General features: G+C 32.2%; 2 protein-coding genes across 2 annotated transcripts; one reads left to right on the top strand and one right to left on the bottom strand.

Annotated features, from left to right (window-relative positions):
* Window positions 1-1,859: 1,859 nt before the first annotated feature.
* LOC107854425 (probable E3 ubiquitin-protein ligase BAH1-like 1) lies at window positions 1,860-6,868 on the top strand. Its single transcript, XM_016699438.2, has 6 exons — window positions 1,860-2,322; window positions 3,768-4,012; window positions 4,092-4,346; window positions 5,522-5,659; window positions 6,298-6,356; window positions 6,470-6,868. Exons 1-6 carry the CDS (start codon window positions 2,112-2,114, stop codon window positions 6,573-6,575), a joined length of 1,014 nt encoding a protein of 337 aa, XP_016554924.1. The 5' UTR covers window positions 1,860-2,111; the 3' UTR covers window positions 6,576-6,868.
* Window positions 6,869-8,279: 1,411 nt separating this feature from the next.
* Window positions 8,280-11,519, bottom strand: LOC107854423. Its single transcript, XM_016699437.2, has 3 exons — window positions 11,052-11,519; window positions 8,818-8,939; window positions 8,280-8,729 (listed from the first exon to the last, which is right to left on the bottom strand). The coding sequence occupies exons 1-3, from the start codon at window positions 11,407-11,409 to the stop codon at window positions 8,613-8,615; spliced, it is 597 nt and encodes a 198-aa protein (XP_016554923.1). The 5' UTR covers window positions 11,410-11,519; the 3' UTR covers window positions 8,280-8,612.
* Window positions 11,520-12,489: the final 970 nt, after the last annotated feature.

Raw genomic sequence — 12,489 nt, forward strand, 5'->3', positions numbered from 1 at the left:
ACTATATCACGCCTAATTAATTATTATAAGTTATTTAGGTATTAAAAATTTAATAATATTTAATAAAAATAAAATGGACATAAAATGATAAATTAATTCTTGATGTTTTAAATTAGCATGACATCTTATATGAGACTCATTTAATTTTTTTCACAAATATTTTCTTAGAGTAATTTTGCTATATAACTTAATTAGGTATTATAAGTCATTTAGAATATATTCATTTCGTTGCTTCAATCATAAAATTTGGTTGACTCTCGAATTTATTTCAGTACTACTTAAATTAGAATAGAAGAAAAAGTATTATAAATCATAATAATTAAAAACTTAAATTATTTTAAGAATATAATTGAATATCAATGCCATAAAAATTTGGATAAGGAGAGTAACATATATTATTTGAAAATTACATAAAAAAATATTATAAATTACAATAGCCAACAATTTAAAATATTTAAAATCATATTAAGAATCTGATTGATTATCTAAATTATATTTGTATCACGTAAATTCGGGATAGTTTTGACATTCTATAATATGCATGTTTTATTATTTTAATTTAGTAATTGATTGATCCAAATGATGTTTTCGAATTTAGCATATTTTAAAAATTTAGTACTTTGTTTATTTTAATTTATTTATTTTATTTTGGTAAAATATTATATATTTAAAAATTATGCAAAAAAATAATTATAAGTCATAACTATTAACATCTTACAATATTTTAAAAATATATAGTAAAAAATATGATTGACTTTTGAAATTCTAATAATGTCACATAAATTGCGATAAAGCAAGTAAAATAAATTATTTGAAATTACATTAAAAGATACTAAAATCACAACGATTAACAACTTACAATATTTTAAAAAATAAATTAGTAAAATAAATTTGATTGACTCACTAAATTCTAAAATTAGGACAAAGCGAGTAACATAAATTACTAAATTACATAAAAGATACAATAAATCACAATGGTTAGCATACTATAAATCACAATGATTAGCAACTTAAATTATTTAAAAATTTATATTAATAAAAATTCAATTGACACTCCAAATACTATTTGTGCTACATAAATTAAGATAATATAAATAACATATGTTGGGTCCGTGCTCGCACGGACTACAATATCTAGTTTAAATAAGAAAAGGTCAAAATCACATATGAACTATACAACATTTGTTGTCTTCCGAAAATAGTTTGAGGCATCAATATCCTGATTGTTATAAAAATAGCATACATTTGCCTTTTTTAAATCAAGCAAACAGAACTATAAAAAGAATTTTTTAAAATCCTAAATTTGTTGCCATGGATCACTTTTATTAAATGAAATGATTCATAAAATAACTTATAATCACATAAATATTTAAAATTTATTTTTAAAAAATTTAATTAAATTTTCTATTATGAAAGAAAATCTTAATACAAGTTAGACAATATGTACCTGGACAGCACAAGTACTTATTTTGGTAAATGTAATACTTCCACGTGCATTTTATGTCATTATTAATATGAATTTTTTTTATAATTTATTATATAATTTTAAATATTTAAATATAAAATATTAAATTAATTTAATTTTAAAATTAATTAAATTCACTTTCAAAAAGTAAAATCTGATAACTATTATGAAACGAGATAATAATATCATACAGTATAAAATTTCTAAAAATTATAATAATACATAATTTATGTTTCAAATATAATAAAAAATTCAACTCCCTAAACATATTACAAAAATCCCTCGTATATGTTATGTATATTAACATAGAGATTTTAAAATAATTTAAAATTGAAACTCAACCTTAAGCGCACAAATTCCAACGCCTTTTATAAATAACCACACTGCTATAACAAATTTTGCTACCTTTCACACTATCCAAAAACTTCCCTCTTTTCCCGTGAAATTATCATAAATTTCTCCAACTTTTCTCAAAATTAATTTATCTGTGATCTTCAACAATGTCATGTGTCACTCTTTCCACCTTTTAAGGCCATACAGATAAAGTCTAAAAAAAAATTACAGAGATTTTTCAGTATTTTTTCACTTATATAAGTGCTGGCAACTCTAAATTATTATTATTAATACTATTTTTGAATATTTGAAGATGAAATTTTGCAAGAAATATGAAGAGTATATGGAAAAGCAATGCCAGAATAAGAAATTACCGCGTGTAGGTATTAAGAAATTGAAGAAAATTTTGAAGAGATGTCGGAGATGTCATCAATCAACACACAGTTTTGCTTCAGTGTCTGCAGATACAAATAGTACTAATAATGTTCATGATAGCTCCACTTGTTCACACCATCAATGCACTGGTTTGTTTTAATCTGTTGAATTTATATTTGGTTAAGTATGTACATGTAAATTTTTGGTTGATTTGAAATTATTTTGTATAGAATGGATTTAATTTAGTTAACAATTTGAATATCAGTGTCGTCCAGAAAAAAATATTAGGTGATTTTTTTTTCATGGGTGGTAGTTTTGGTGGATCCAGCATTTTCATTTAGGGCTTCAAAAGTAAACATATAATTAACCGAAGTGGTTTAACATCTATTATATATTAAAAAAAATAAAAAATTTAACTATATAAAAATAACATAATTTTCCGTCGAAGAAGTTCATATGAACCCCGGATGAAAGGTGGCTGCCTGAGATTTGTTGTTGTTGGAAGATGATAGTTATCTCGTGAATTAGTTGTGCAAACTGGTTCAGGTACCACTCGTTTGAAATAGGGAGAGCTTAAATTGGTTGAGAATCAGTAGCTCTCAGGTTCAAATATCAGTAGAGATAAAAATACTAGGTGATTTTTTCTTATTTGTCCGAGTCTTGGTGGATACTTGTTACTTGGGATCTATTGTTGTTGATGGGAGATGAAAGGTATCTGCACCAAGATTATTTTAAAAAAAAAAGGATAGCTTAAATTTGGTTAATAATCAGTAGGCCTTAGGTTCAAATTTTGTTGCTTATACACGACTAGTTTATTGAGTTTGAAATTGCTTAAATGTTTATAGATTTGTGGTTGGTTCTTCTCTAATGAGTATATTTGTTGCTTTTGTGTCATTTACATATTCATTGTTTATTTTGGAATAGGATAGCTTAAATTTGGTAAAAGAGAGAAAAGAAAAAAAGAAATTACCCCCTTCTAAGATTTTGATAAATTTATGCACTGAAGCAAACTTTAAAACCTGTAAAATCAATGAACTTTCTTGTTGTTTTTGTACTATATTTTATGTCAATCATTTTGTAAGGTTCTAACTTTTAAGTGGTCTTTCGATTTCTATTCCTTAAGCATACAGGGAATTTCTTGTTGATTACATCTCGTGAGCATAGATGCAACATTCCTTTCACCCTGGAATTTAGTTTTCTTTCCATTTTCAAATTAATCTAGTTTAATGGATTGAATTGGTGAAAGCAAAAGAAGAAATTCACCCCTTGTGAGTATTTGACAATATATGCACTAGGATAACTTTTAAAGCTTCTGAAAAAAAAAACTTCTGTTTTTGTTTCGTAGTATGTTGTATACCAATTATCATTATTAGGTTCTGATTAATCTATTGAGTTATATTGCTTAAACATATTTAGAATCCCTGGTTATTTACATCTCTGATGAGCATTATTTACTGCTTCAATTGCATTCTTGAATTTAGTGTTCGTTACGCTTCAGATTAACGTAATACAGGATAGATTGATTTGGGTAAAAAAGAAATAAAGAAATTCCTAGCCTTTTGAAGTTTTGACTAAGTTTTCCTCGTCTCTGTAGTTTGTGATGGAAGCTTTTTTCCATCTCTGCTTAAGGAGATGTCTGAAGTTGTTGGCAGCTTCAATAAACGTGCGCAGAGACTGCTTGGATTGCATCTCTCATCGGGTTTCCGCAAGTATCTTATCTTGCTCAAAGAAAGAATACAAGGAAACCATATTGCTTTAGTTCAAGAAGGAAAGGATCTTGTCACCTATGCTATAATCAATGCAATTGCCGTGCGTAAAATACTTAAGAAATATGACAAGGTATTTCCCTTATGGACAATTAATTCAGCATATTAACTGAGTTTGTTTCCTTGATTAACTTTCCCTCGTCTGTCTGTAGATTCATTATTCCAAGCAAGGCCAGGCATTCAAGTCGCAAGCTCAAAGTATGCACATTGAGATCCTTCAGTCCCCCTGGCTGTGTGAACTTATGGCTTTTCACATCAATTTGAGAGAAAACAAGGAAAAAAATGGAAAAGCTCTTGCACTTTTTGATGGTTGCTTCCTGGCGTTCAGTGAAGGGAAACCATCTCTCACTTGTGAGCTCTTTGATTCTATCAAGCTTGATATTGATTTGACCTGTTCCATTTGTTTGGTACGTGCTCGCTCTTTCGCCATATCGTGTATTTTATGTTATCATCCAAGTATTACCCCCACCACATACCCCAGCAGCACCACCACCACTCGAAAAAAAAAGAAGAAGAAATTCCCCTTTAGCTATGAAACTATTATCTAGCAAATCCTAATCTAAAAGAATAATCATGTCTAGATAGATCATGCTATAATAGTTCATAATTGGATTAGCTACAATTCAGTCGTTATGAACTCTATGCGATTTAAACATAATTAATATACCTACTTAAGGACACAGTGTCATAACTCCTCAAATGACAATGGAAAATACAATCACAATGAATGACTTAGTGTTAGGTATATGGGCTAGTGTCTAATCAGTGGAGATGAATATAAGGTATGCAAATTTCAGATATTCTTCGGATATCCAAAAATCAAGAGTCCCAAATCTGAAAATTTTTAAAGTAAAATCTATAATTCAATGCGTGATATGAAAATCCAAAATATTCGTACTTTGGTTTTACCCAAACTATGCCCACCCTACCATTAAATGAGCTACATTCACAACCTTATGCCTTGCAGCTTTATCAAATTCTGCCTTGCAACTCTAGGGACTTCTTCTGCTTATTGCAGACATGTAGACAAACTTAGACTCCGATTAATAAAAAAAAAAAAAAAACATTGTGGTCGCAGCACAAATTGACCTGTGAGTAGAGATAACCATTTTGTTGCTTAGATAAGTGAATCACGAACTAGGCTGTTACAAAGTTGACCAACATGAGTTTTTTTAAAAGGGAAAAGCTGCTATGGTGAATCTTCTGGAGCGAAATGCTGGGACCAGCACTTATCCAATCCCTAATAAACTAGCCTACTGAATATTAAATCTAGGAAAGTTTCTCAAAAATACCAGATATGATACTTGAAATACATCTTGTTGCTTTGACTTCAAACTCTGTTGCATGTCATCAGTTGCTAGTGTAGCTTAGCTGAAAGGTTGTTATCTCTGTAATTTTCAGCATATCAGTTTCTCTTCAAGAAAAACGTATTGTTGCGCTATATCCTAGCAATCCTTGCAGAAACTTCCCAATTAGATTTATCATTTGTCATCCATTTAGCATGCAGGATATATAAAGCGGAGGTTAACTTTGGGGTTTCTTTTTTTATGGAACAGTGCTGTAAATACATCTGTTTATGCAGGATACCGTATTTGACCCAGTGTCTCTCACTTGTGGTCATATCTTCTGCTATATCTGTGCTTGCAAAGGTGCATCAGTGACCATAGTGGATGGACTGCAGGCGGCAAATCCCAAGGAAAAATGCCCTCTCTGCCGAGAGGTTAGTTAAACTTTCGATCTTCATTCAGTGGCTTGAGAGCAAAGATTCATACTTTTTTTTTAATAACTTTGGTGTCCGGACTAGCTTGCTCACACCTTAACTAATTCCACAAGATACATGTCACCTCCACCAGTGCAAAGTCTCAATACTTGTGAATAATATGTTACAAAGCCCCAGTATTTTTTTGAACACTGAATACCAAATTGCCTATGTTTAACTGAGTGGTACTGTCACATCAGAGAGGATAAAAAAGTTACTTGAATCAAAATATTTCTCTGGGCTTGTTTCCTCCGTTTACAATATAGCAGCTTCCCTACCATCATCCCTGAAACAAGGAAATTTTTACATGGACTTTTGAACTCATGAGAAATACCAAGATGTGCCTGCTTTGCAAAATCTGCTTAATAATGCAAGAGTACTGTTCTTAAGAAATTTCCGAACATTATTTTAGTGATAGACATAAATTGCAAAGAAATTAGTATTCAATAATATCTGTTCGGTTGTGATTGATCTCTCAGTTTTCTAGCTTCTGCACCAGCTTATTTCTTATTCAGTTCTGATTTACTTTGTGCTGGTACGATGTTACTCATGATTTGTGACATAACAGTCTATCTCATATTTTTTGTTGTTTGGATCAGGAAGGAGTGTATGAAGGTGCTGTGCATCTGGAGGAGCTCAACATTCTACTGAGTAGAAGGTATTCTTTCTTCTGTAATGGGTGGTCGGATTATGTCTATCAAGTCTGTAGGAGGTTATACTTTATGCACTCTTGTTGCTTATGTTCTAATTCACATCCACATTTTTGAACAGTTGCCCTGATTATTGGAAAGAGCGCCTTCAAACCGAGAGAGTAGAGAGACTTCGGCTTGCTAAGGAGCATTGGGAATCTCAGTGTCGGGCATTTATTGGCGTCTGAACAATAATATTAGTCTTGCGTAGTAGCATTTGGTTCTCCTGCATTTTCTTCTATGTTTTGCTTGGATTTGAATTCAAAATGTTGTTGTACCCATTCCGGATCCTCCAGAAATATTGCATTTTTAGAGAAATATTTTTGGAGGATCCGAAATGAGTGTAGTTTCTTTTTTGAGGGATTCCAGCAACATAGATTTTGTTACATTTCTCTGTGTTTCTGCTGTTCATGCCCCAAACAAGTGCAGCTAAAATTTGTAAATATTTGCATAATTTTGTTATGTTACCTGTTTTTAAGAATTTGGTATTGGATCAAGTAACTCAAGCCGTACTTTGTAAGAGAAATTGTTTTGTGGAACTCAAAATCTCCTATTACTTCACCCTTTTAATTTATGTGATGATTTTTTTTGTTTAATTCAATTAAAAGAGAATGACCATTTTTATATTTGGAGTCTTCTTGGGATTAGCAAAAAATTATGTTTTTCAATTTTATCGTGTTTGGTTTATCAAAAATTTTGAAAAACAAAGCTCTTCAAAATGAGGAGAAGACTTTCTACTAAAAGCAGGGAAAACAAGTTTTATAATTGATAATTCACATTCATTGGTTTCTTCCCACACCCAGCATCCCATCCCCACCCTTTGACCATTCCACCCCCAACCTGTCCTGAGCCCTCACTCCTTATCCCATTCCTCCAGCGTAGTATTTTTCTAGATCGTTTACTTATCAAACACTAGAAGAAAAGTAGAAATTCATCTATTTTCTAACAAAACATTTTCCTCATACCAGATAAACCCTTAATAATAATTTAATTTTAAAATGTTCATTTTATCCTTATGAGATAATTTATAATTAATAGAAGTGGGGTGGTTTATCTTAGATTAGAAATTTTTTGTTAAAATGGTAGATTATAAGTTTTTTGTTAAAAAAAAATCTTTCTTAAATGTCTTGTCCAATCAAATTCACATGAATTGGGATAAATGGAGTACGAGATTTCCAGAAGGCAGTTCCTTGAAGTTCTTACCTTTTTTTTTTTCCTTTTATCATTTGGCACCTGAATTTCACTGTCTCAGCATTTAGATGTGCATTGTGTTACTTGTGTAGAGAAAAGACATTAGTAATTTGCTACATTGGGGCGTTACATTATTTTCAGCTTCGCATTTATAGGGAATGAATGGTTCTTGTTAGGTTCTCCATTCTCCTCGAATTTGAAAACTTAATTAAGGATGAAAAAAACCATATTTCCACCATATTCCTTGGTGGTTAAGAACAAGTATTGAGCATCGGAGAAGAATTTACTTCACTTGCAAAATGAGTATGGTACTATTGCACATCACGATAGTCCCACTTAAGCTAGAATTTGAAAGAAAGGGTCTCTTTTTTAAAAAAAATCTAGGTGACATGATTTTATCTTGAGAAGTCAGAATTGAATTGTTGATATCTCCTTTTCATTATGTCGAAGAGATTAGAGCAGTCATCAATTCAATCATTCAGATGGTCATTACATATCCATCACGATTTTTTTTCCCACATAAACAATATCGCTATTGATAATACCAAAATCACACTTGAAAGGGACGAACAACATGGTGTGTATCACAAAGAAACTGATCGAAAGTGCAAAGGCGGCACTTTGTTTCAATGTTACATGGAGAAAAGAGGAAGGAATGTTGAGGGAAAATTATATACTTATCCGCATCGGGTGTCCATCTATTGGTTGGCTGAGAACGCAACCTTGCATTGACAAAATAATATGTTGCGTCCCATTGAGGCAACATGTGAAAAATACAGCCATCGTTTGAATGTGATACCGATCTCATTTTACAAAGAAACAAGTTTCAAGAAGGAAATTCTAAAGAAATCAGCAGAAACGGGAAAATAAGCTAAATATCGCATCCGGGCTCTCTTCATTTCCACCATTTCTGCAAATGAAGCCTAATACAAGCACTCTGATGTGCAAAGATTGGCTAACAGTCACCCTTGATGAATGAGTGACCCTACCGAGTGTGGATATCATATTGTTATGTGAATTATCCCGGATCGTCTTCAACAGCCAACAAGTAATGGATTTTTATCCATGTACATGTGATACCTTTTGCAGAGTTTCTCTAATGTTGCTACAGAATGCTGCATTTTATTGAGTTTTGTGTCCATGAACATGCTCTGGAAAAAGGATAAAAAACCATGTCTCCAGTAAGTAAACGACAGAGAAAATACATGCCAAATGATTTTGTAAATCTCCCATTATTACCTGATAATCATCTCCATACTCCTCCACAAGCCTGCTAATATAGACTCGTTGTATAGTAGTCAGTGGTTGCAGAGGAGCACTTTTTCCATCCCTTCGTTTTTTCCCAAGGGCTGACTTAAGATCTAAAGTTCAGAATCAAAAGTATCACATATTAATATCATGGAATATGAATGCTATGACAAACAAAAACACAAGGATCAGACTCTTATTAAACTAAATTGTCTTCACTGCTATATAACAAATATAACAGGTCACCCACCATATCATTCATCATGCTTGTTTGCAGTTGGAAGAGTGAAACAGGAATCTAGACATTGTCTTAATTCTGCAACGGTAATTTGTTATTCATCCTAAAAGACTATTTAACTGGCATTTCCATGTGCAGCCTCTTGCAATCCTTCTCTCCATTCTCCAAGATGAACTCCTTACTACCTAACTGGAAACTTCTTCTCCATTAGGAAAATATTGTGCATAGTGATTTTAGTTTCTCATTGACTTCACAGCTAAGTAGTAACAGAATACTGCAAGTGTGGAAGTTTCCACTATCACTTGAAACATTCCAGATACGACTTCTTTGAAAGAGAAAAGAGGAAAAGGACCTAAAGGTATTTTTCTTTAGCAGAAGGCTGGCACTCCCATTCATTATATAGTAGTATGTTCTTTTTGGTGACGCAAGTAATGAAGTTGAAGCAAGCGGTGCAAATCGTATGCGTTTCATAATCTAATACCAATCTACTATGGTAACCCACAGCCCAGAAACGCTCCAATAGACGCAACAACCAAGCAAAAGAAAATTTCTTAGTAGCCAGATGGTATATCTTATCAGATCTCTTTAACTAGGTCAAAAAATAATGTGAAATCTATGCATTAAATATATCAAATAACATTAGCATTATTGACATTGCACCATCCTAGTCTAACCATAGTCCAGCTATATATAACAGAACTTTTTTATTTTTGAAGTCGGTAACTATATAACAGAACTTTTAGCTCATGATAACTTCTCCAGAGTAAACAAAATAGCCACACCAACCAGCTGAGATAAATGCTTAATTGTTGCTACACTTACACATTAGGTCCTCCACCTCATTGTTTGTTAAGAATCTTTTTATTCTTGTTAGGGACTTGTACATCAGAGTTAAGAGCCTCTAGTTATAGTGAACCCTTAATTTCCCTCAAAAGGCTCAATTTTTAGCATTGATATGAATGAACAAATGAAGCAAAATGGATATGAATTATGAAGTACTTCACTTTTAGCCCACTCAACTAGTTTGAGACCTGAGGTAGCATAGTTAATTAAACAAGTGAATTCCTAGAGTAACAGCAACTAAACAGCTTGTTTGGATGGTTTTACCTATTGTATTGTATTCTGAGGTCGGTTTAAATACAATGTCGGGGTTAATTGTTACTTAAATTTGTTGTATTAAGTCCATCGTTAGGTAATAACAAAAAGTCGCATTTTGTGTAACGACCCACTTATTGGATCACATCGTTACCTTTTTTTTTCACATTGTCTTTATTATCATATAATAATCCTATTTTATAGTTTAGGGTAACTTTTTATAGTAGCTCTATTTGAAGCAATACTTTTTTCTTTAAATAACCGTGGTGTTTGAGCTAGCCTTCGCACACCTTAACTAATTCCATGGATGTGACCTCCCACCAACAACGGGTATCAGATAGCCGTCCGCCAAGGTTAGGCCAGATGAAAAAAAATCACCTAGTGTTTTTGTCTCCAATGAGATTTGAATCTGAGACCTCGTGGTTCCAAACTACCTCCGTGACCATTAGGTCACACCTTGGGTGCACCTTATTTATTTTTCCTCATTTTTTTCTTTACTTTTTTTTTTTTTGATAACCACGGTGTTCGGGCAAGCCTGCGCGCCTCGATTATATCAAGGGATACCTGCCATCTCTCATCAGCTTCAGGCAAACCTGCCCGCATCTCGATTAAATCGAGGGATACCTGTCATCTCCCATCGGCAACAGGTACCAAGAAATCACCTAGTGTTTGTCTATGTTGGGAATTGAATCTGAGACCTCGTGGTGCTCATCCCACTCCATTGAATCGCCATTGTGAATTGACGGAAAATGACTCAATCTACCCAAACAATAAAGTACAACACAATACAATAAATACATCATGAACAATTAACAACCATCCACAAACAGTACATCATGAACAATTAACAACCATCCACAAACAGTGTAACAGTAATATAAAAAGCACTCACCGTCTTCCTCAACTTCACTACCAGAATCATCCAAATCCTCAAGCCCATCACCCCCCTCATCACCACAACCTTCCTCCGTTACCACCTTCCTCTTCTTTGGCGGCGGAACCTGCAATGAATCCGCTTCAATCATATGCGAAGTACGGCAACGAACACCGAGCAAATTAGGGTTCGAAACGACGCCGAATGACTTGTAATTGTCGATAACGCTGCCTTTATCATCCCAATGAGAATTCACAAGTGATCGGAGCTTCGGTGGAAGGGAAAACGCCGGTTTGAATATGTTAGGGTTCTTCTTTGGTAGACCGACCCGAACTTTTGTACGCGAGCGCTTGTATTTCCGGCGTGAACCGCCCATTGAGGAAGAGAAAGAGGGGACTAGGGTTTAAGGGGAGTGTGATTGATGAAAACCTTTTAAGCGATGGCTGTTTTAGACACCGCTCATTTATTATACAAACTTCAAAATCTCTAATATATATAAAAATTTATCTGAAATTTTTGCATAACTAATTTTAAAATATAATAATATTTTATTATTAATATTTACTTTTAAGACTTTTTCTCTTTTTATAAATTTATTAAAATTCTTCGATTTCATTTATTATTTTTTAAATTAATAGTTTAGGTGTATGCGCCTTGTGCGTGTATCTCACTTTATTAATGTCAAATGTTACACTAAATAAGATATTTGTTTAAATAATAAAGATAAATACAATAATTAAATTCAACATCTTTTGTAGAATGTATTTAATTGAACCTAACGTTTACCCAAAAAATTTCTCAAACCCGATCAACAAACAATACGATGATAGAGACATTAAAACAATATAATTAAATCTAATCCTTACACAAAAAATTTCTCAAAGTCGTCCGACACTCATCTACCATCTGTAAACTATAACAAAATAATACGACAATAGAGATATCAAAATAATACAACTTTACCTTTACACCAAAAAATTCTCAAAACAGAGATATAAAAATAATAAAATTAAACTTAATCTTTACCTAAAAAAATTCCTCAAAGCCGATTGACATTCATCTTCCACCTGTGAATTCATCTACGATCTGTAAACTACAACAAAATAATACAATAGTGATCACAAAACTTCAGTTTTGATGAAAATAATTCTTGTCTGAGCGAAAATTTTGACACGAAAGAATGACTTGAATGAAAACAAATAAAATATATATACCTACACGTTGAATTTTATTATGTTGAGTAAAATAGTGAAGAAGTTGAAGGTTAGAAAATTAAGCATTCATTAATCTAGACATGCAACTGAACCAAGTTAGATGTACGTCAATCATATTTTCCAAATAAGTAAATCAATTTTTTCTCTAGTTTAACATACATCTCAATATTTATAAAAATATTTTCTTAATAAAGTCTTATTTTAGGAGTATTTTTCTATTCTATTTTAGGAATATTTTTCTA

Source organism: Capsicum annuum, chromosome 3 (assembly GCF_002878395.1).
Source record: "Capsicum annuum cultivar UCD-10X-F1 chromosome 3, UCD10Xv1.1, whole genome shotgun sequence".
NCBI classification, from domain to species: Eukaryota; Viridiplantae; Streptophyta; class Magnoliopsida; order Solanales; family Solanaceae; genus Capsicum; species Capsicum annuum.

Excerpts from the sequence above, each read along its gene's own strand:
- LOC107854425 (XM_016699438.2), top strand. The coding sequence starts at position 2,112 with ATGAAATTTTGCAAGAAATATGAAGAGTATATGGAAAAGCAATGCCAG. Across the intron at positions 2,323-3,767 it reads TTCACACCATCAATGCACTG|TTTGTGATGGAAGCTTTTTT; the intron begins GTTTGTTTTAAT and ends TCGTCTCTGTAG. Across the intron at positions 5,660-6,297 it reads AATGCCCTCTCTGCCGAGAG|GAAGGAGTGTATGAAGGTGC; the intron begins GTTAGTTAAACT and ends TGTTTGGATCAG.
- LOC107854423 (XM_016699437.2), bottom strand. The coding sequence starts at position 11,409 with ATGGGCGGTTCACGCCGGAAATACAAGCGCTCGCGTACAAAAGTTCGG. Across the intron at positions 8,940-11,051 it reads TAGTGAAGTTGAGGAAGACG|ATCTTAAGTCAGCCCTTGGG; the intron begins GTGAGTGCTTTT and ends TCTGAACTTTAG. Across the intron at positions 8,730-8,817 it reads AGTATGGAGATGATTATCAG|AGCATGTTCATGGACACAAA; the intron begins GTAATAATGGGA and ends TCCTTTTTCCAG.